Source organism: Xiphophorus hellerii, chromosome 7 (genome assembly GCF_003331165.1).
Source record: "Xiphophorus hellerii strain 12219 chromosome 7, Xiphophorus_hellerii-4.1, whole genome shotgun sequence".
NCBI classification, from domain to species: Eukaryota; Metazoa; Chordata; class Actinopteri; order Cyprinodontiformes; family Poeciliidae; genus Xiphophorus; species Xiphophorus hellerii.
The window spans coordinates 749,062-774,148 of NC_045678.1; the positions used below are offsets into that span (position 1 = coordinate 749,062).

General features: G+C 39.8%; 1 protein-coding gene across 3 annotated transcripts in view; it reads left to right on the plus strand.

The window, feature by feature from the left end:
- LOC116723006 (SH3 domain-binding protein 4) overlaps positions 1-25,087 on the plus strand; it is an 82,543-nt gene that overhangs the window by 32,597 nt on the left and 24,859 nt on the right. For 2 of the 3 annotated variants that reach the window (XM_032567496.1, XM_032567494.1), the window contains exons 2-3: positions 15,071-15,286; positions 17,269-19,622. In XM_032567496.1, the coding sequence (XP_032423387.1) occupies positions 15,169-15,286; positions 17,269-19,622 (2,472 nt within the window). In that variant the 5' untranslated portion in view covers positions 15,071-15,168. The remainder of the gene's footprint in view (positions 1-15,070; positions 15,287-17,268; positions 19,623-25,087) is intronic. The other variant, XM_032567493.1, reaches the window with a different exon arrangement.

A 25,087-nucleotide genomic window follows, 5' to 3' on the forward strand; every position in this document is an offset into this window, starting at 1 on the left:
GAACATTTGGATGGAATTAACAGTGTAACAGCGATAAAGCAGCTTCCTGAGTTAACTTTCCTGATAGTGCCTTGCAAAAGTATACAAACCTCTTGAACTTTTTCACATTTTCTCTTGTTACAATCACACACGTCTGTTTATTTGACTGGGATCTTGTGATAGAGCAACAGAAAGTTTGTAGCAAATCGGATTACTGAAGGCCTTTTTCCAGCTATTGCTTTCTTATTGCCACTCTTTCCTAAAATTTATGCTGTGCACAATTAATTTCTGCAGGACTGTATGGTTCTCAGAAGAAGGCCAAATTGGGATATTATTGATGAATACTGCTGTGGCTTCATGGTTTCTAGTTATCAAATGTTTTCACCAGTAAGTTCAGTCCATTTACCATTTTGCATCTATCAAGCAAAATAGATTTTGACATAGACACTAATGATAAAGAGGCAGATGATTCTACTCCTTGGGAGTCATCTGCCCAAGGATCCTACTACAACCTACAACCTTTCTGTTCTGTTGACCTACAATGACCTCTGGAAACATTTTTATTATCTTCTTTAAAATGATAGCCGCAAAAACAAAAAGTTTTGGTGCACAAACCAGCACAAATTTAGCCGAATTGATTGTCATCAATTTTGTCTGATTTGGGGAAGGTGGGCCGGTGCTGGTTGACCTTTAGTAACCTCTGGAAGCATATATTAATATCTTTAAAATAATAGTGGCTAGGGATGTACAAAATGGCACAAAATTCATATCACAATATACAGTATATTGTGACGGATGGCGGTAACAATATATCAAGACATAATTCGTATAAAACTTAACGAATAAAATGACATACTTACTGAGTGGAATGTATATATTTGTAATTTTTAAAACTTGTTTAATACTCGTTTTTGTGGATATTATTTGTACGTAATATGTAACTGTTTTGTTTTATGTTGCTGCCCATCATTGCCAGGTCTTCCTAAAAAAATCAAAATTTAAGGTAGTAGTAGGACGAGGTAGTCTCAGTGGTGACTACCTCGTTAAATAAATAAATGAAAATTTATCTCTATATAGAAACACAATAACTTTAATTTAATGGATGCAAATTCTGCTGTTTCTTTTTATGCTTTTTGGAGCATGTTGTCAGCTGCCTTGCTTGGCATTGCTAGTATTCAAGCACATGCTTTGTTTTAATTGGGTAAAACAAATTGCTTGTATCTCCTATCTTCCACACACTTTGTAGATTACAGTTTTCTGCTCTCCTGCTGTCTAAAGAGACAGGGTCATTTAAAAACCCCACAATTTTTTTTACTCTGTGCACTGTGCACTTTTAAGAATTTTTAAAACATGTTTCGGTGTGGTTTTGTACAGATCGTCACCCCGCCCCACGGCACTTCCCTGGTGTCCGACCGTGACATTTTACCCCTTGTTTTAAACTTTGCGCATCCTGGCAAGGGTGACCGATCCTGAATGCTCTTTTACCCCACTCTTTCCCGTTGTCCCGAGGGTGGGAAATGTGACATCTGCCACCCTCCTTCTGACAGTCACGCTAAGACTGAGAGAGGTTATACCCAAACCAGGTCGAAATTATTTACTTTCTTTGAACCTGCATTTTTAACAAACTCTTCCCTTGCACTCTTAGCCACGCTGCTTCCCACTTGCTCCGTATTAATTCAGGCTGGTTATGTCATCTACAAGCATTACTGCAATTAGCCGGTAGACTTCAGATCTCTATCGCATGCCAAATTTCTACCGTTTCTACCATATGCTGTATATATTGCGCTTTCCTAATGGCACAAAAAAAATAATTCTCCACAAATCAGTGGCGAATTTGTGGAGAATTTTCCACAAATTCTCCACAAATACTACAAATGTAGCATTTATAGCATTTGTGCTAAACATTTGACACCAATTTTATTAGATATGGGTTTTATGGGGGGCTGGTTGACCTTTAAACTTCACTTAATATCAATAACCAAAGCAGCACAAACAAAAAGTTTTACTGCACAAACCAGCACAATCGTAGCACAAATGTTTGACACCAATTTTGTTAGATTGGAAGAAAGTGAGAGATTTTTGTTACTGGTTGTTTTACAGACACCAGCAAAACATTTACTTATTACCAATAAACAGTTGGGTGTTTTGGTTTTTTTTGCTCTTGGACTGTTTCAAGCAGCACAAAATACCCAGGACAAAAACATGCAAAATAATTAATTTTGCACAATAGTGGAGCTTTAAAATATCCACACTGTACTCTGCCAAGTCATTAGAAACAAACACTTTTGTAAAGATATAGTCGTGATAGGGAAGAAGTACATCCCAGACTGAACAGTATTAGTGAGGATGAATACAGGCAATTTCTAATGTGTTGGCTATATGGTGGTACATGATGGACTGTATTATATGAGACATAATGGATCAGGAGAGAAACACTGCGGACCTGTCAGAACCTATGCTGTATACAATTATCACCCAAGTTGTAGTTTTGAGGATTCATGTTATTGTTGAACAACCACAGCCCTCTTGTCAATCCATAATGTTAATAACCTCTGAAACCTGAATATTTAAGAAAGTAAAAGTGAGATTTTGGCTTTCTTAGGACATTATTTATGTGTGCACAATTATTGGGCAACTATTAGTGTGCAGAATTATTATGCAACTGAATTAAAACTGAAAATTTTCCCATCTCACTTGTTTATTATCACCCATTAAAGTTGAAGATGAAAACTGAAAATTGACAAATAAAAGTAAATTTAAGATGACAATCGTCTCATATTCAGTGTGAACAAATCAAAGGAGATTTTTGTTGATTACAGGAGGCACAGGGTAAGGTCAAACCCTATTTCCATCATGGAAGAAGTGGAGGTGGTTGAGGAATATAAATACCTCAGTGTTCATCTGGACAACAGACTGGACTGGAGATGGAACAGTGAAGCATCTATAAGAAGGAACAAAGCAGACTGTACTTCTTCAGGAAGCTAAGATCCTTCAAGGTTTGCACCAAGACACTGCCCATCTTCTATAAGTCTGTAGTTGAGAGCGCAATCTCTTCTGCCATCATCTGTTGGGGCAGCAGCATCAGAGCCAGTGACCTAAAAAGGCTGAACAGCCTGATATAAAAGGCTGGTTGTGTTCTGGTTCTGTTCTGGGGATGACTGTGGAACCTCTGGAGATTATTATTTTTTTATTATAAATTTTATTTTACGTTTTCAAAGTTTAGAACATATAGATAAAGAAACAGATAAACAGGGCCCAGGTCAAAGCATGAAACATTGCAGTTGACAGATGGTGTACACACACAACACATACGTATATACAGTACATAGTCACATACAAGAGTATACATACACACACTAGAGGGCGACCAAGGGGAGAGTCCATGGAAGAGTGTGTTCAGCTTAGTCTGGTCTTTGTAAAGTGTTCCAGGAAGGGATTCCAGTAACACAAAAAAGTGTCTTTGTATGAAGTCTCTCCAGCTGTATTATGGACATCATGTCCGTCACCCACAAGTGGAAGGAAGGAGGAACAGAGGACCTCCAGTCTCTCAAGATTAGTCTCTTGGCACCAATCACTCCCAGTTCCAGTGGCTGCCGCATTGCAGCGGGTATAATCCCCGGCACTTGAGGGCATCCAAAGATTATAAATCCTCGTTCAGGTTGTAAGGAAGTCTTATATGCCTTGGAGTACCAATCAAATATTGTCGACCAAAGACCAATTAGTGAAAGGCAAGACCAAAAAGCATGAGACAGTGTGCCTTCTGATATGTTAAACCTGTCAGACATTGGGGAGACAGAGGGGTAAATCCTGTGCAATCTGACCTTTGAATAGTGTAACTGATGTGTCATTTTAAACTGAATTAACTGATACCTGCTGTTTATTGAGCAAGAATGGATTTTAGAAAGGCACCTTTTCCACAAAGGTCCAGGGATTGTTATCCCCAGCTCGTTTCCCCAGGCCTCCCTGATTTTTGTGGTGTGTGCCACAGTGCGGTCACCAGATAGATTTATAATTCTTGTAATAAGATGCCTAGAGTCAGGGGGGTTCCCTAGGATGTCAAAAATGCCTTGCTCAAGCAGAAGAGTGTCGAAGCTCTCAATCTTTGTCTTAATGTAATGCCTGACCTGCAGATATCGAAAAAAGTGTGAATGGGGCAAATTGTATTTTTCTTTTAATAGGCTAAATGATGCAAACTTGTTGCCAGTATACATGTCCTTAATTGACACCAATCCCCTTTCCCTCCAGTCGTGATAAGCTTTGTCCTGCCAACGAGGTAAAAAACTGTGGTTAAAACATAATGGCGTCTGTGCTGATGTATTTGGTACTCCTGATTTGATTTAGGATTCTTACTTCATGTTTTAACACAAAGTTCAGATTTCGATAGGCTTCTGGTTTTTCAAGGCAGGCAAAAAACACAGCTGGTAGGGAGGAATTATTCACCAGTTTGGATTCCATCTTGAGCCACAAAGGAGTATCAGTCGCTGGGTTACCCAGGAACCCCTGTTGCCAGAACATTAGTGCTCTGATGTTGGCAGCCCAATAATAGTGTTTAAATACAGGTAGGCCCAGCCCTTCCTCCTCCCTCGGCTTCTGTAAATGCACTCTAGAAATCGTAGCATTTTTCCCATTCCATATGTAGGATTGAATGATCGAGTTTAAGTCTTTAAAAAATGGCTGCTGTAAGATAAATAGGAATATTTTGACATAACTACAAGAACCTAGGCAGGGAGATCATTTTAACTGAATTAATGCGTCCAATCATTGACAGGGGCAAAGTTTTCCAGTACTCGATGTTTTTGCTTTAATCCTGACGTAAACTATGGAAAGTTTAGTTTTGTATATAAGTTTTGAGTCTTTGGATATAGTAAGTAGGTAAGATGGCTCTCAACCACTTTGAATGGTACTTTTGGTAAAAATCCAGATGGGTACATGTTGGAAAGAGGCATCAACTCACTCTTTGACCAATTGATTGTATACCCGGAAATTTTACTAAAAGATGTAATCAAGCTGAGGAGGAAGGGGACAGATTTTACTGTGTCATATAAATATAATATTACATCACTGGCATATAAACTAATGAGTGTGTCAACACCACCGGCTCGAAGGCCTTCAATGTGCGGGTGCTCCTTTATCGCCACAGCAAGTGGCTCCAGTCCAATCGCAAAGAGCGCTTGTGACAGCAGGCAACCCTGCTGAACTGAGCACTGCAGGCGAAATGGAGCTGACCGATCATTATTTGTCAAGACGGAGCACATGGGTTCTTGATATATCAGTTTCACCCAGGAGATGAAAGTCTCGCCGAGCCCAAACCTGCGCAATGATTCAAACATATACGGCCATTTGACCTGGTCAAAGGCTTTATGTGCATCAAGGGCCAGAGTAGACTCATTGGTATTTTTATGATCAAGGTATACAGTATTAAGTAATCGTCTTACATTGAAAAAAGACAATCTGCCAGGGGTAAACCCTGTTTAATGAGGATGGATAATAGATGCTAAGCATTCATTCAGTCTATTGGCCAAAATTTTTGTGATTATCTTGTGATCAACATTTTGCAGTGCCTAAAAGCTAGCAGGATTTTTATCCCTTCCCTTTTTAGGAAAAAGACAAATGTTAGCCACAACAACAGATTCTCATATTGTTGTGCTGGTGCTTAGTAAGTCTGTATTTGAAGAACTCATAAACAGACCAGCTAATGGCTGTGGAGGGCATCTGGTAGATGACCCTCGCTTGTACTCCCTTGAAGAAGCCTTGCAGGCCGCCCAGCCTGAAACCATCCTGAAGGCGTGGACCAGACCTGAGATGTGTCTGTGGGCTCCCTGGCTTTTGGCTGGCAGAGCTGAGGGTGTGAGACTCCTGAGTGTTTGAGCAGGGTCTTGCAGACGTCCAGAGGCGTGGTGGCTGCCGCTGCGAAAGAATTTTGGGCTGTTTTCCATCTTTTTTTGAATCAGACATTATTCTAAGTAAGAATGGTGCAAGAGGGTCATAAAATTTCTTATAGAAATCCGAGCCAAAGCTGTCAGGCCCGGTCACTTTGCCAGATGGAAAGGACTTTATAGTGTCTCTGACTTCTTGAAGCGTCAAGTCAGACTCAAGATAGACCCTGTCAGATTTATTCAGTTTAGGCAGCGAGAGGGAATCTAAGAAATCATTCAAATCAGATTGTGTTGTGTTATTCTCGGAAGAATACAGCTTGGCGTAGAACTCTCTGAATCTGCGATTTACAGTACAGACCAAAAGTTTGGACACAACTGTGTGTCCAAACTTTTGGTCTGTACTCAGGTCAGACCAAAAGTTTGGACACACCTTCTCATTGAATTCGATGAGAAAGTGTGTCTAAACTTTTGGTCTGTATTGAGTACAGACCAAAAGTTTGGACACACAGTTGTGTCCAAACTTTTGGTCTGTACTGTATATCAGCAATATTGGTTAAGAGCGTGCCGGTTTTTGACCTGTTGCTATAAATTGACCTTGTGGCTTGGGCACCCTTAAGTTGTAGCGCTAAAAGTTTACCAGGCTTATCTTCAAGCTCAAAATTCTTTTGTCGTAGTTTCCAAAGCAAGTTACTAACCTGGCTACTCATAATTCCGTTATATTCATATCTAAGTTTAAGTATTTCCTTATAGTCATCAGGTGATTCAGACATTTGGTACTTTCTTTCCAAATTGGAGAGGGCATAGTTGATTTCAGATAGACGTTTCTCTCTTTCTTTTTTAAGGGCTGAAGTGTAGGAAATTATTTTGCCACGCAGAACTGTCTTTAATTCTTCCCATAAGATGGAATCTGATACTTCACCGTTATCATTTATTTCTATAAAGTCCTTTAATTTAGAGGTTATGTTTTTAACAAAGTTATCATCAAAGTTATCACTCCTCAAGATCAGTTGAGGAATGTGTTAAGTCGCTTACTCCTGCCTTCCCAGGTAGACAGATTTAATGATATAGTTAGGGGACAATGATCAGAAATCAGTATATTATGATATTTAGAGTCAGCGATTTGAGAGATAAGTACTTATTAGAAAATAATCAATCCTGCTGTAAGATTTATGCACATGTGAGTAAAATGAGTACTTTCTACTCAAAGGATGTTGAGCCCTCCAAATATCAACTATATTCCTTGTTTTGAGAAGATTATTTAGAAGTTTGGTGGACGCCAGTTCTGATGCTGATCATTTAGATGATCTATCAAGAAAAGGGTTGAGATAACAGTTCAAATATCCTGCTATTATTACGTTTGAATGGCTATCATCTGGAAGCAGGTCAAAAACTTTTCTAAAAAAATTAGGATCATCTGAATTTGAACCATATACAGTACAGACCAAAAGTTTGGACACAACTGTGTGTCCAAACTTTTGGTTTAGGGTTAGTATCCTCTGGTCTATCCTCCAGTCTATCCTCTGGACAGACTTTTGGTCTGAGTACCAGACTTTTGGTCTGAGACACACAGTTGTGTCCAAACTTTTGGTCTGTATTGTACATTAAGGAGAGTTACTGGTTTCGAGTTTATAGTGCCAGTTACCATCACGTACCTACAGATAGGGTCACTGACAACAGACAATGTCTGAAATGGGATATTCTTTCTCAATAACATGACCACACCGCAAGCATGTGAGGTGAATGGCGACTGGTATATTTGAGACACCCAGCTACACATGTCTTGCATCATTTTTAATATGGGTCTCTTGCAGAAAAATAATGTCTGCAGCTAAGGACTAAAGAGGGTGAAAGTGTTTAAAAACTTTCCCCCTCTTTATTGCACTACCAAGACCTTTTACATTCCACAAGATCAGTTGCAGATTTCTCCCATCTGTCCGCCCACCACCGCCAACATCAGTCATTGAACAAGTATATTGTCAGAACTAGCAGTTTTGATGCCTTGTGATACAAACAAATAAAACATGTGCATCTGGGTAAAACATAACAGACACCCCCCGAATTCCTCCCCTCCCACCTCCCGGCATCTCCTGAACACGACGCATATCTTCCCACTTTAAACAAAGCAGGAGCTGCAGGACAGATAGCGGACTGAACTCAGTGAAGTCACGGAACTTGATTCCATCCCCTCTCAAGGTTTGCATCAAGTTCCGAAATTAGCGGCGCTGGTTCATTACTTCGCTGGTGTAATCTGGGAATATCAGAACTTTGTTCCCCTTGTATTCCATCGGCTGCGTCCTGGCAAGGCATAGAATTTGCTCTTTCGTCTGAAAGTGATGTATTAGGGCTATGATGGTATGTGGTTTCTCACCCGCCGCCGGCTTGGGCCACAGAGATCAGTGTGCACCGGTCAGTGGATGCGGGAAATGTTGCTTGCCTAGTAGTTCGGAGATGAGCTTAGAGACAAACTCCGTTGGTCTCCCTTCTTCTGAGTTTTCTTTTATGCCAACAATTTTGATGTTATGTCTTCGGGAGCAAGCCTCCAGGTCCAGTAACTTAGTTTGCTTCTGGGTTACAAGCTTTGTGAGCTCCACACATTTCGTTTCAAGTTCTCCTAGATGCTCCTCGTGTGCGTTGGTTTCTAATTCTTGGCCGACCATGCAGTTCTGCAAGTCAGTCTGTTCAGCAAGGACAGATTGGAACTTAGCTTCAAAGGTGTTGAAGCGCTCATCCAATTTCTCAAGAATTGACTCTGACATAGTTTTACATATTTCCTGGCACATCTCGAGCATCTGGGTCTTGTCGCCCGGAGCACAGTCTCTGGGTTCACTCGCGGCCCGCTGGTATGGCCACTACTAACATTAGCCTTATTAGCATTAGCGCCGCCAATGTATCCGTCCATAATCTTGTTTGGAATTTGTGTCTTTCTTCGACAGCGACATGATGCCTGGTGACTAACCAAGGATGCAACGTCGACAATGCCAGGTTCTAAGTGCTTTTATCGTGATTTACTTAAAGATGTGGTGGAGAGCGCATACCAACATGTCTACACCTTACAGCTGCGCACTAGTGCCCCCAACATCTGGAGATGATTATGCAAAGAATGATTCTTTATAGGATCAATGAAATTATGGACAACCCTGACCATCCTCTTCACAATGTTATCTTGGGAAGGCAGAGCAGCTTCAGTCAGAGACTTATTCAGATTCAGTGCAGTACAGACCGCTGCAGAAGATCTTTCCTGCCGATAGCCATCACCATCTTCAATAACTCTTTGAAGAATTTTAGGATTCAAGGATTTTTTTTATTGTTATACCACCTTGCTTGTTGGTGGTGCAAAATTTTACTCAGGACCCAAATTAAGAAATTTACTACACAAACATACACAAAAAATGATAAATAAATAATAAAGTAAGGGATGTACATCTGTGTGTGTGTAAATCATTTATGAAATGAAGCTGTATTAGGTGCAGCTTGAGTTCAGGAGTTTGACAGCTGAAGTGGAAAAACTGTTCCTCAGCCTGTTGGTCTAGCTTCGGATGCTCCTCACCCTCCTGCCTGAGGGGAGAGGCTAGAACAGAATGTGTGCTGGATGGGAGGAGTCCTTTATGATGAGGAGCTCCCTCCTGCTGCATTGTGCTGTATAGAGGTCCGAGGTGGAGGGAAGGCTGCTTCCCACAGTCTTCTGTGCAGCCCCACCCTCTACAGAGCCATCTTCTCAGCAGCAGTGCAACTGTCGTGGCACACAGTGATGCAGGTGCAGAGAATCCTCTCCACCACACAGTGATAAAAGCTCCTCAGGACTGAGTTCCCAAGTCTAACTCTCCACAGCTTCGTGAAGACGTAGAGACGCTGGTGGGCCTTCCTGGCCAGACGGGAGATATTGGCACTCCAGGTGAGGTCGCTGGATATATGCACACCCAGGTACCTGTAGCTGGAGACCGCCTCCACAGCTGCTCCTCTGATATACAGGGGATGAGGAGGATCCTTGTTACTTCTGAAATCCACCACCATCTCCTTGGTCTTCTTCACATTGATGCAGAGGTTATTGTCTCTGCACCATTGTGCCAGGTGTTCGACCTCCTCTTGTATTTGGACTCATCACTGTTTGTGATGCATCCCACTACTACTGTGTCGCCTGCAAACTTCACTGTATAACAGCAAGAGTGTCTTGCCAAGCAGTCATATGTCAGCAGAGTGATGAGGAGGGGCTGAGCATGCTGCCCTGCAGCGAGCCAGTGCTGGGGGTCATGGAGGAAGAGACTTTGTTGTGTACTGCCGCGGTAGAATAATTCTGTTAACTCAATGAAACTTCGAAATGTAGATATTAATTTAGTGCTATGCGCCACAGCAAAGGAAAAAACCGAAGTACAACTCAGAATCACTTCTCACCCTCTGTGTCACGCAGACTCGTTGCCACAGCAACTGACCACAATGCCATTTTGTTTTAGGATTCAACACCAAAAAAATAGCACTCTAATATTTTGCACTAAAAACAGAACATTCAGTCTGTTGCAGTAGTATGTTTTTGGGCTTAATATTTTATTAATAAGTTTTCGCTGTGGTAGATTATAGCTACCATTGCTATTAGCTAATCCAACACAGCAGTTTGTGCGTTGTTTCTTTTCTAAATTCTTTACACATACAAACTGTAGCTCACAACATGCACATTTCATTAAAAATCTAAACAAAAAAAAATGTATTGCCATCTTATTTTTACTTATAAATGAAGTCGGTGCACCGCTCAGTCTGCACAAAAATATCCGTTCATCTAAAGCAGGCATGTCCAAAGTCCGGCCCGAGGGCCAATCACGGCCCGCGGTCAGATTTCATATGGCCCGCAGCTTCGGTCTTATAATGTATTATGTATAGCCCGCCTGCACTGTCAAACAGAATAAATAAATCATAAAACTTGAAACTGTAATTCCTCCTTTCACCAAATGGTGGCAGCACCACTTTAATACTATCAGTCTGCCTTCGTGCAGCGAACCCCTCTCCGCTCATTTCTGCCACTGCAAAGAAAACAAGTTGACAGTGAGAGCCGCCGCTTTCAAGAGAGCCGCCGCTCTCTTGACAATTGATTTTCACTGAAAATCAAGGCTTGTCTAATTTGTAATGAGACGGTTGCCTTGTTTAAGGATTTCAACGTAAAGAGACACTACCTAACATGCTACGTACAACAAGCTAACAGGGAGTGACCGTGCTGAAAAACTGACGCAGCTCCAAGCTGCACTGGCATCACAACAGCGATTCTTCACGCGGGCCTGTGAGTCAAAAGAAAATACCACCAAAGCAAGCTACGAAGTGGCCATGTTAATAGCTAAACATGGCAAACCTTTTACTGAAGGTACATTTATCAAAGACTGTGTTATGAAAATGGTGGAGAACATTTGCCCTGAGAAGAAGCAAGAATTTGCGAATGTTTGCCTGGCACGTAACAGTGTGGCACGGAGAGTTGAGGACATGAAATTGAGTATTTTGAACGGTAACATCTGTCACTATCAACAGTGAAGAGCCAAAAGAACATTTATGCACCTGGATTTATGGCACTTATTTTTTATTAAACTCTTGAGTGAGATTTGGTTATTACTGTTGATGTTATGAACCTGTAGATGTGACACAAACTATTACTTTCTCAAAGATATTGTAAATGACAAGAGCAAAATTCACTTGTTTTAAGATTTAATAATAACAGACAACTTTGCATTACTTATAACTCCTGTTTAAAATGTTCTTGAGGCAAAGATATTTTTAAACTCATGTAAATTTAAGGTATTTCATACAGTTTGTTCAATGTTATCTGACTCTCCAGATATGAATGAAAGGCAGAATTTGGGTTTTTAGAGTTGTTCTCATCTGCCTTATTATTATTATTTTGTTATTTTGTCATTTGAAAAATTGAGATAATTGTGACAATGAAAATTGTTTTATAACAGTGTATGTATTTGCATGAAACTTTTGTAGTTAAAAAATGTCCGAACAAACTATTGGCCCCCGGGCATCTTCACTTTATCAAATCTGGCCCGCTTTGCAAAAAGTTTGGACACCCCTGATCTAAAGCCAAGTCTATCCTTGACATCTCAAGCAGTTTTAGAGTAATCTGGCTTTGATATGAGTGATCGACCACTAATGCTTGGTTTAAGTTACAAAATCCCATCTGAATCCATACAGTGCCATAAGTTGCTAAAAGAAGGCAAGGAAAGAAGAAAAGGAAGTTTCTAGCAGGACATCCACAAAGCCAGTCTTTTCTTTCCGTTTGAAAAGAGCTAGCGGATACCCTTCTGTCTCGTAGTTTGAAGCAAACCTTTCAGCTCCGGTGTTGGTCTTCCTTTAGTTATTATTTACTGCTTCAATTGAAAATCCACTTCAGAATTGAAAATACACTGTTTAAGTGTAGAAATGTAGTCATCCATGTTGACGTCGGAAGAGAGGAGAAAACAATAAATATATTGCTGCACTTCACTTATTTATTGTATGGCTAGCTCGCTGGCTCTTACTCTGCAATATCACAAGACCAATGTCTGGGATCATGAGTGCCCCCTGCCATGAGGCAAGAAAACTGCCTGCCTCACCTTGAATCTGTTTGCTGTCGTTTATGATCGCTCCTCAGCACACAAATCACGTTACACATACAATTGGCGACAAAAAATACAGTACATTATATATATAGCAATATATAGCAATATAAATTATTTGAATATAGCAATATAAATTATTTTATCGTTATGTTATTTAAATCTGGAGAAACTCACACAGAGAAAAGCAGCAGTTAGAAAGTTTTATTGACCCGAAGTTCTTTGGCGCTCGGACACCGGCAGAAGTCATGCGTGCTGAGAATCGCCGTGAGCGTGGATGATCGGCTCGGGGCGAAGCTCAGCAGGGTAGTCTTCCCCCCGGTTGGACACTGGTGGTGGAGTGGAACCTGGAGATAAAGGAGCCTGGAGGGAGTCTGGAAGATGCCCGGGAGGATGAGGGTGGAGACGGGGAGGAGGTGGGTCGAAGCGCGGCTGAAGCAGGTGGACCTGTGCTTGTTTGGCAGGAGCTCTTGCGTGGTGATTGGCTGGAGCGGCGCGACAGTCTGGTGCTGGTTGGCTGAGGCGGAGGCGTGGTAATTAATGCTGCCAGTAGGTTGAAGAGAGTCTCCCAGCTTGAATTTACGTCTATAGACTACATCACTCATCACTCATCGCTAATACTATTATAGCCATCACACTGGCTATAATAGTATTAGCCAATATAATATAAATAGCCATTTAAAGAATAAATCATACTAATAAATTAACATTAACAGGAAAAAAAATTGTGAAAGGAAACCATTTATTTTTCTTATATTAAAAAAAGTTTCTTAGGGTTTTCTGTGTGTTTTAAATACTACAAACACAGTGTCCTGTTTTGTAGTTCTGAAACGGGAACTTCTTTGTAGAGAAATATAAAAAAATTAGTAGATGAATCGGCACATCCACACTAAATCCAGTACCAGTGCTATGCCCAAACATAACATGCAGAGAAAAGACTCAACTACTTAACTATTAAAGCCTAGAAGAAATTACAAATCAATTAAGCTCCTCTTCCTGCTGTCTCGATATAACCACAACTTTTCTTTAGAAAATTCTGCCTGCCGTTGCAAATGATCTGATTCAAATAGTAAATTCATCACTTCCATCAGGTGTTTTTCCTCAGGCTTTAAAAACAACAGGATTAAACCACTGATTAAAAAGAACAATCTAGACAAATCACTATTGCAGAATTACAGGCCAAACTCTGAAGTGCCATTCATCAGCAAAGTTATTGAAAAATCGGTTTTAATAGTATAACCAACTGCTTTAATGTCTATCAGTCTAGTTTCCATAGTACTGAGACAGCCTTTATCAAAGTGTTCAGTGACATCCATCTAAATACAGACTGTGGAAGAACCACAGTGCTGGTTCTGTTGAACCTCAGTGCAGCTTTTGACACTGTTGATCATGACATATTACTGAATCGACTGGTGAGTTGTGTATGACTCTCCGGTCCAATCCCCAACTGATTCAAATCTTACATAAAGAACAGAGATTTCTTTGTTTCAATAAGTAACTTCTCATCGAAGCGGACAGAAGTCACATGTAGTGTACCCCAAGATTTAATCCTAGGAAAATTAGCTCAATAATATTGCTTGTGTGTTTTTTTGTCATGTCTGTCTCTCTTTCTACCAAAGAGATTGGATGACAAAAAGCTTAGTTACTCATGTTCAGATAATGGGTGGAGAGCTAAATACCAACAAAAATTAAAGGGAACTTTCAACACTTGAATTCCTATTTTGCAAGTTGAAACACTTTAAAAAGGGGAAGTCTGAACTCCTGTTTGTTTTACTCTCATCACTCTGCATGAGGCATGTGTTTTATTTACACCGGTGGACATATCTCTCAACAGTAATGTGACTCCATAAGCACATAGTTCTCTTTTTCTTCAGTGGAACAAAGTGATTTAGTTGGTGTCACAAAATATACCTTGAAGGTTTTATTCAGCTCCAAACAAGAAGAATCAACATATACATCAGCATCAGGACCAGTGTAGGGGACCCTATTGGCTATACTTAGTCAATAGGGTTGCTGCTGCGCGTCCTCCACTCTGACCATCCCACCACCTGTGGGCTGTCACGGTTATTAGTTATGAATTAAAGTTAAACGTTTAAGGTATGTCAGGCTGCTTTGTTTCATTGACCCATATCTGCTTGGTAAATTTTTATTCAACCTCTACCATGTAAGCTTTCTTTACTTATACTATCGAAATATTCAGCCCCTGATGTTGCTGTGGTCAAGAGAAAGAGCTGGAGATCATCTAGAGCCTTGCAGCATCCATGGGAATTAACAGGAGTTATGATTATGTTTATACTAACACCATCTCAAGGATTACATATTAAGTAAAAGTTAGATTTATCGGAGCAAATAAACAACTCTTGACAAAAAAGCACACCCCTAATATGTTCAAAACTGGCATAAATTTTTAAATCTGTTTACTTGTTTATATCCCACTTCTGTACACATGCATCTGAACTCCTGAAAAAGAAGCACATGCTTGTAGGCCTTTAAGCTCCCTACTGAACACGACGTACAGAATGAGCTGACAATTTCCAAAGTGGGCTGAAATGCTCTGCAAAATAATTCAAACATCAGTACTTACTTTCAAACTAAACACTCACTGATGTAAATTGCTATCATTTTGAACTCTGTGTTTTTCAGAGATCCTGGACAGCTGCTGACATCCATTATTACCTGGAGATAAAAAGTGCCCCAGAGTTGTCAAAGTCACTGCATTGTGCTCGGTGAAGGGCCTCATCATGGCCGCTCATCGGATCAGAGCCAACAACAATATTTCTCTTCCTCGCTGCAAATCGGAGGGGACACTCATCGATCTCAGTGAGGGAGTGTCAGAGGCTAGTCTGACAGATGTCAAAGGTCAGCATTCCACATCATAAAATTGTGTTATCATTGTTGAACTTCTTTTAATTGAACTACAGATTGGAACAATTTCTATATTTTAGAATAAATTATGATGTTAAAAACATTAAATATGTTAATATGCTCTAAAAATCCATTTAAGTAAGAATTAGTTCTACATCAATAATAAACACTAAGGACTTTGATCTTGCAACTGTTCAAATATAGTTTAGGTGTACATTGCCTAGTAAAGACATTCATACTAACTAAAATGTCATGATGTAGGTTGGTGTAGTGTTGGACACAAACACAGAGAGGTGAAGGCCTCTCTGTGTTTGGGTTAGGGTTAGGGTTGATGATATAAGCTTAGTTTATATCATCAAACTAAGCTTATATCATCAAGCTTAGTTTGATGATATAATGAAAGAAGATTAAAATAAATACTGAAAACTACAAAAATGCACAAACCAGGGTGAAGACAAAAAATAAATCCAAAACAGTTCCAGCCAGGAGACACAAGTCAAACACAAGAAAGGGTTTGACACGAGCAGACGTGAGGATCTGATAAGTAGTGGAAGAGAATGAGAGGATTAAGTACCAGGAGGTTGAGAGCTGGACCAGGGCTACAGGAACACAAAAATGAGATAGATCTAACAGATCTAAGTATCATCAAATAATGAAATTAGGAAACACAAGGCTGAAACAAAAATGACATAACTGATGAACGAAGAAAAACAGAAAACAAAATGATAACCCAAAACCCAATATAAAACTGTTCACATTTTGTAAATTTACAACAAAAAAACTTCAGGGGGATTTTATCTCGTAGATAACTAAGAAGAACATGTTTTCTACAAATAAAAATCTAAAAGTATTTTAAAAGTAAAAGTAAGCAAATGTGTTCAGTCCCCTTTACTTTGATAACCCTGTGCACAATTCAGTGCAACCAACTGCCTTCAGAAATTACTTAATTTGTAAATCTAGACCAACCATGTGAAATCTAATCTCAGTATGAATACAACTGTTCTGTTTCCAGTCTCAGAGGTTTGCTAGAGAACATGAGTGACCAAACAGCATCACAAAGACCAAGAAATACACCTTTGGTTTGAAATGTGAAGAGATAGTAAAAGCAGAGTAAGGTTATAAAACAATATCCAAGCTTATTCTGTTTACTCAGTCCAAGGCATGGTGCACCTAAAATCCTATCAAGACAAGATTATCTATTTTCGTCAAATAAAGTTTTTTATTTTTATTTTTTGCATCTATACTAAGTGACCGGAGACGGGGCATTAATCACTCAGGAGGCCAATGGTAGCTCAAAACTCTACAACTCAGTTTGGAGAATCTGTCAATATGACAACTGTTAGCATCCACTCTAGTAGGCATGGGCTAGTATTTAAGTGACTCAGTTGTTCCTGTCACAACTTTTTTGGAATGTGTTGCAGACATCAAATTCCAAATGAGTGAATATTTAGCAAAAAAAATAAACAAATAAATAAATAAAAAAACAGCAAAGTTTATCTATTTGAAGATTACATATCTTGTCTCTGTATTGAACTCAACTGAATATAGATTTCAATTAGGGTTGTAAATCCAAATGAGAATCCTTGATAAGAATAGATTTTTACAGATGTTATCTGTGTAATTAGATAAGCATGAGTAAGAATGCCCAAACATTTCACTTGCAATGTTCAAAGCTGGTAGAGACATACTCCAAATAACTTGCAGCTGTAACTGCAGTACATGTTGGGTCTACAAAGTATTTACTCTTGGGGGCTGAACATAAAAAAACATGTTGCACTCAAAGAACATTGGTCTTGCTCCAATTAAATGCATTGAAATTTGTGGTTGCAATGTGAAATAGAAATCTGAAAGTTCAAGGGGTATGAATACTTTTTAAACCCTTTGTATGTGAAACAACTTATTGTTTTATTCACTGATTGTATACATCACAACAGCGTGGGAAAAGAAAACCAATCTTTTTTTGCTGTCTTTTTTAGTGCCTTCTCCTAGTGCCTTACGACTGGATACCACTGCTTCATTTGGTGCTGCCAGGGAAGTTGTTGCCATAAAGGACTACTGCCCATCCAGCTTCACCACTCTCAAGTTCTCCAAGGGCGACCTCCTCTACGTTCTTGACTCATCTGGGGGAGAGTGGTGGTATGCTCACAACAATACAGAGATGGGTTACATCCCCGCAGCCTATGTGGAACCCATCAACTACAGAGACTCATCCTTCAGCGACAGCGGGATGATAGACACAATATCAGACTGTAACGAGGAGGGAGCTAAAGAAATGGACCTGTTAGGAGAGTGGACAGGAGAAATTCTAAAACCGACCACTTTTCAAAATGGAAATCCTTTTGCCCATAGCTCTACAAATCCTTTTCTAAACAGGGGTGCTCAGAGTTCATTTGATCAGACAATAAAAGAGAAATCAGTTGACCTTCTTCTGTTTGATACAGTCTCTTCTTCTGGCCCTAATTCTACCAGAAACACTGGAGACCATGGTTTTTCCAGCTACGTCTTTAGTTTGAACACTCTTAGTCCCACTGTGGTTGTGGGGCAAACATTTCAAAGAGACAACCCGTTTTTTAGAAGCAAGCGTTCCTACAGCCTGTCTGAACTGTCCATCCTTCAGGCTCAGACAGAAATTCCTCAAGCCTCCAACAGTTTCTTCAGAGGTCTCACAGCGCCTGCACCCGAGCAGTTCCAGACCAGGGAGGACTTCCGTGCAGCGTGGCTCACCCATCGCAAGTTGGCCAGGTCCTGCCATGACCTGGATTCACTGGGTCAGAACCCAGGCTGGGGTCAAACACAGCCAGTAGAAACCAACATTGTCTGTCGCCTGGACAGCTCAGGAGGAGCAGTGCAGCTTCCAGACACCAACATTAGCGTCCTTGTACCTGAGGGCCATGTGGCAGCAGGGGACACACAACAAATCTCAATCAAAGCTCTGCTCGACTCACCACTTGAACTGAACAGTGATCGCTGTACCACTGTCAGCCCTGTGGTAGAGATCAAACTCAGCAACATGGAGACAAAAACCACCATCACCCTGGAGATGAAAGTGTCCGTTGTTGTAAAAATGGAAAACAGACAGACGACAGCAGTCTTATGTGTGAGGAGTGATTGTAAAGAGGGGCCATATACCCCCATCCCTCAGGCCTACATCTATGGGGACACAGTTCAGGTGGGCCTGGATAACCTTGAGCCATGCATGTATGTATGTGTGGTTACCCAGGCCCTGTTTGTACTACCTGAAACCACAGTCTGGGAGCATGTTGTTAAAAAGATTACCTTAGGAGTTTATGGACCAAAACACATCCACCCATCCTTCAAAACTGTGGTGGCCATGTTTGGCCATGAATGTGCTCCAAAGACCCTGTTGGTGAACGAGGTGGGTAAACAGGCACAGTCTGCACCACCAGTTGCCCTGCAGCTTTGGGGCAAACATCAATTTGTCCTGTCGAAACCTCAAGACCTCCATGTTGAGGTTTACTCCAACATGGCTAACTATGAGGTAAAAGCCAGTGAGCAGGCCAGAGTGGTCCGGGGCTTCCAGGTTAGATTAGGCAAAGTCAGCAGGCTGATCTACATGATTTCCACTCGGAATGCTGAAGATGTTTCAGATTTCACTCTAAGAATCCAAGTGAAAGATGACCAAGATTGTATCCTTGCTCAGTTTTGTGTCCAAACACCAACACCGCCACCTAAAGCAGGTCCAAAGACATCAGTGCAGCGGCGATTCCTGAAGAAGAAGGAGTTAGGGAAAATAGTTTTGTCTCCTCTTGCTGTTGCAACCAAATACCCTGTTTTCCAGGACAGGAAAATAAACAACCTAAAGTTTGGGAAATTAATCAAAACTGTAATCAGGCAAATGAAAAACCAGTACTTGCTTGAATACAAAAAAGGAGACTTTGTAGCCCTTCTGAGTGAGGAGATGATCAAGCTGAAGGGCCAGTTGTGGACAAAAGAGTGGTACATTGGGTATTATCAGGGCAAAATAGGGCTTGTTCATGCTAAGAATGTTCTGATAGTTGGCAAGATAAAGCCCACTAATATCAGCGGGCCTGAACTTACAACCTCATTGTTACTGGAGCAAATACTGAAGCCCTGCAAGTTCCTCACATACATCTATGCCTCAGTAAGAACTATACTGATGGAGAACATCGGCAACTGGCGAGTTTTTGCTGATGCTCTTGGATACGTCAACCTGCCCCTGACGCATTTCTGCCGCACAGAGCTAGACAGTGAGCCAGAGAGGGTGGCGTCGGTCCTGGAGAGGCTAAAGGAAGACTGCAACAATGCAGAAAGCAAAGAGAGGAAGTCCTTCCAGAAAGAACTCCTGACTGTAAGTTACAGCTTTGGCATGTTCCTCTGTGGCAGTTGTTTAGTACGAAAATAAAGAACACTAATTGCTTGCTCTTGTTTTAAGCATTGGGTCTCAATTGGATACCCTTTATTCCTTTGTGGGTCCAATTAAACAGCCATATGTTTGGGAGATTTTGCTCAAACAACATCCTTTCCTCAATTTTATAATCTCTTCGCAGCTGCTTAAGGCCTCAAGCTTCAGGTGGTGATCCAATTCTACTAATTCTGCTGGGAGTGGAGTTGATAACTGCTGTGTTGGCACCAAGGTGTAATAGGGGCCCGAGGAGCTGTGGAAAACAACAGAGTGCTTTGTTCCCCCTACCGATGTCTGTTGCTGGAGTTTCACAGTGTGCAGTTTGCATATAACATGCTGATCTGATAAATCCAGTTGATCTTATATAGACATATAAATCAACCTGGGGGGGCAGATAAACAAGCCCCAGGTTGATTTGAAAGGCTATTTCCTTCAGCCTCTCATGAGGCTGAAGGAAATAGCCTTATGTCCTGATACTTTTAAATATTAAAGAGATAGTAAGAGCTGGTATCTGCAGGCTTTGATACGTCTTGTAGGTTGGCAGTCCTTTTTGTCTATTTGATACTTTGAAAGTGCGGAGCTGACATGGAAATGTGGATTTTTCAGTACAGCCTAAGGGATTCTCCTCCACAAATGCCTTCCACACAGTCACAGTCTGGGCTTTCTCTCCTTGACTCAGATTGTCTCCGATCGACTTTTGACCAGACCAATCAGCAAACAGAAGAAGGAGAAATCGTGAATGATGACATGAATTTTCGGTACTGTTTTAGAATTGTAGTCTGCCTGTATTTTTAACAATGGTAGCAGAGGAAGTGAACAAAGCTGTCTGTGTTTGCGACACTTCCAAATATTGAGTTAATATTAACAGCCACCTTGTTCGGCTTTGCACTTCTCTATTTGCAGTGGAGGATAGTTGTTTACAATGCAGGCCATTTCCAGTCCGCGGCGCTTTCATAACGTCGCACTGTTGCACTACATACATCTCGGATGTAAAATTTAAAACTTCAACACAGTCCACATCTTCAGGAAGCAATTGTTTCTCAATAGCCAAGAGCCTTGATCCTTTGGACAAAGCAAAAAGCATAAGACAGACTAGTTAGAAAGCATTCCCCACTTGCAGTTTTCTCCTGTTTTTGCTTTTTTGTCAAACCCAACAAATTTCATCATCAAAGATAGCATGAGTAAACACACATTTCAATTTTATAATTACAGACTAATAATTTTATTTATTAAATTTTAAAAACCATCTATATGTGGAAAAGTAGTAAACCCCTAGAGCCAATAATTGTTTTTGCCACTCTTAGCTGCTAAGCAGCAACAACTGACATCAAGCATCTGGGATTAGTGCAAAGAAGTTCTTGACATCACTGTGGATGAATCTTCGTCCACCCTTTTCTGCAGAATAGTTTTAATCAAACCACATTAGAAAGAGTTTGAATATGAATTGCCTGTTTTAAGGTAGCTCAAATCAAGTTAACTCAAATCTCAGTCAGATTTGAGTTGACAATCAGTTGTCAAGAGGTTGACTAGGTCACTCCAAAATGTTAATTTTGTTTTTTTTCTTAGCCATTCAGGGGTGGATCTTGTGCTTTGGAACCTCCTTCCTGATCATGGGCTAACCCCTAATCCTAACCCATTATTTGAAAAACAATTCATGGTGCAAATAATGACCAGTGATTCACATCCTGGCACAGCAAAGCAACCACAAATCAGCACTGTAACGCCACCATGTTTGAATCTGTTCGTCTATGCTTCTGTAATGCTCTTAATTTTCACCTGTCATGGCATGCAGTTTCCAAATTGTTCACTTTTGTCTTTTCAACCAACAGAATATTTTGTTTGACTTTTTTCCTTTTCTTTGAATCATCTAAATGATCATTTAAAGAAAATGAAATGCATTTATAAAGGGGAAAATAGTTCCCATGGCATATGACTACTGTGCTGTAAAACTTGGCATCTTTTGCTTATTTTATTTAGTGTATTCCAATCTAAAACTTTAAAACCATCAGGAGAGCGTTTGTCACAATTTTACAATGTTTCACAGTCCGTGTATAATCGTCCTGAGAGTCTCTGACAGAGGTCAGATTTGTACTACAGTTGAAGTTACACAGAACAGGAACACTGTAATTTACCTAAAGTTGTAAACACTAGTTAGAACCATTTATAGACAGAGAAGCTGTGGTACGGAAGAGAACATAATAAAAGATAGTTGAAAAAAATATGCCGTCTATGAAAGGCTTTTTTCTGACATGCAGCAATCCGTCCATTTTAAAATAAAAAAATCTTTTTTTCTTTTGAGAACTTTTCTGTTTTCTGGAAAAGATAAAATAAGAAGAAAATTAAAGTGAGCTTCAGTGTGCAGGCTGCAGTATAAATAGGTGCAGATGCTGTTGCATGGAATCATCTTCTCCCTTCAAATGAATGGGAATCTCTGACAGTGAGAATAGACTCTCATAGTTTGCCCATGAGTGTTTTGTGGTATATTTGTAGAAAAAAGAGAAGTAGATCAAAAGCAGCGTGGCTGCTCTGAGGAGTCGCTTGTGTTGCAGTGTCTGAACCGCTTTGTCTGTTGGGAAAAATGGAACATTAGTGCTGTGTGCAAACAGAGTTTAACATTTGATCAGTTAGATAAACAACCCAGTCAAAATGTGTGTTAAAATTTGATAAAGTTATACATGCTAATTTACTTAAATAACATTTACGGCATGTAAAATAAATATTGAACACATAAAATGTTTTTTATAGTAAAAATATTTCTAAAGATGCTATTAACATGAAATTTCCACCAACTAATCCATACATAGAAAGAAACCAAAACAAGGTCAGAAATTAATTCATGTGACAATGTCAAATAAGAGAAACTACTGAACATGCTTACTGATATTTATTTAATACTTCTTACAAAAGTATCGGTTGGTAATGACTATTCAAGATTCCTTCTGCATGGAGGAAAAGACAAAAGTGATTTTGAACCATTCTTCACACAAGCAGTTGTTAAATCTTCAAGGTTTCATGGGCCTCTTCTATGAACTCTGATGTTGAAAGCACTCTGTTATGCTCATACTGCATACTACATCATGTACGATAATTAATCTGATAAATAAAGATTGATGTATTTTAACCCTCCATGGTTTTAACTCCTTCAGACCCCTCGTCCACTGGAATGGACATGATATTTTTCTGGAATTAAACCAATAAAAAAATTAAGGAAATTGTTATTTGCATGATGGATCTTACAGGTTGGTTTCTTATTAAACAAAAACACTGAAGTTTAGACTCTTAACTTGATATTAGTGAGTTTCAGGCATCAGACAAGATGAGCTTGTGTATGAAGCGAGAGATGGGGAAGAGTAAGCATCTGTTTTCCATCAAAAATATTAATTTATGTTCATAACAGCTTAAAAAATGACTCTCCGTATAATTTTAAGTATTTCCAGTCATAGTATTTGAAGGTATTTTGAATGTTTTTTCTATCATGAAATTGCAGGACTATTTAAAAGTTGAGTGTCCATCCCAGTGGACATCAGGAGTTTGTGTATTGTACAACGCCTAATTATTCAGTGTTACCGTGCAAAGAAAGAAGCATGTATGAGGATTTCATATCCAGTTTGTGATTTCTAAATGTTTTTATGTTTTATTTTTTTCAATGATGGAGTATAAACTCCCAGACTATCTTGAACTGACTGTACATCGAAAGATATCTGATCTTGAGTGCTTGGATAAATTAAATAAGCCATACGAGAATAGGAATTAGATGGTAAATTGAGAAGTAAAGCAGTCCCAGTTTTTCAAAGTGTCTCATCCAGAGGTGTTCAAGCCATACAGTGAATCAGTGGGTGGTGTTGTCCTGCTAGATGAAATTGTTCTGTACTACACAAATATCTGGGAAAAAAGTCAGTGCCCACCAAATGCAAGTGGCCATAATACACAGGAAAAATGCACTTCTACTGTAACACATGTAAAATCCAGCTGTGGTTTGTGCCACACTGAAACTGCTTTGAGGGTGTTCATCAAAAATGAGAGATAACATGAAAATACCCAGCAAGCTGATGCTTTATCAATGGTTTGGTAACTGTGTAATCCGTTTACATACAAATAATATACTACAAATAATAACATGCCAATGCATTTGAAAGTTCAATGACACATTACTAAAGTCAAAACTACATTTTGTATTATATATTCTCTATTCAGACATGCACACTAATAAATAAAAACTGGTAAACATGAAACTCTATGGGAAAAGTATAGATGTTTTCAAGATTCCCATCTCATTTAGTTGAGATGTCCATTACAATGGACATTAAAAAAACATATTAAAACATGAGATAAGAAAAATGTCTCTTTTCCCCTTTATTTCTAAGCTTAAGTGGAGTAAAAATCAGCTTAGTAAAAATTTTTTGGTCCACTAGAAAAAAATTCAGGTCTGAAGGGGTTAAGAGATGAGGTCATTTAGACCCCCCCAAGTCCGAGCGTCATAAACGTGGGAGGGTTAAGTCAGTTTGAAATGTCAATCTAAAAATGGATGACTAAGTAGACATCAACTTACAACCATTGTTTGGATCCTTAAATTGTCTCCTTCAACTTCTTCCCTTAATATCAGCGCTGTCACACTGAATGGAGGCTTTGTCTTGAAATTTCACAATCTCATAGATTGTGGATATTCTTTGCAGCACAGAACTGCAAAGAATATAGTTATTGTAGTTATTGAGAAGTAGGCGCAGGAGCAGAGACAAAATACCTGTTTCTACACTGATCTGCCACTTTATTTTGCACATCTTGCTCATTCTGTATTGGACCCCCTTTTGCCTTTAGAGCTGCTTTAATTTTTCAATTCAAAATTTTCCTCAGATTTTGGCCCATATTGACATGACTTAGTGCAATTCCTGCAGATTTGTCAGCTACCCATCCACAATGAGAACATCCTTGTGCAACACACCTCAAAGCTTCTACTGTAGATTGAAAGCTTGTGAATGTGGAAGACATTGGAGTTCAGTGAACTCATTGTTGTGTTTGACATGATTAGAGGTTTTTGACATGGTTTATTACCCTGCTCTAACTAGTTGTCAGAAGATGAGTACAGTGTGGTTACATAGTTCCCTCTTGAAAATGAGATCTAGATCTCAATGGATCTCAACGGAAATAAAAAAGGGGGGCTGCACATGGTCAGTAACAATACTCGGGCAGGTTGTGGTGTTGCTACTGAAATAAAGAGGCAATGATTTTCAGTCTGCTATTGTCCACTTTTGATTTGTCTATGGAATGCCAGTTTCTTCTGCCCATCTGTTTTAAAGTTCTACACATTTTGTATTCAGAGATGATATTCCACATAGCATTGCCTTTCTATTAACTGGAACTAGTTTTACCATTCTTTCCTGACCTTTGTTATCACCATCATAAAAGTTTATCCT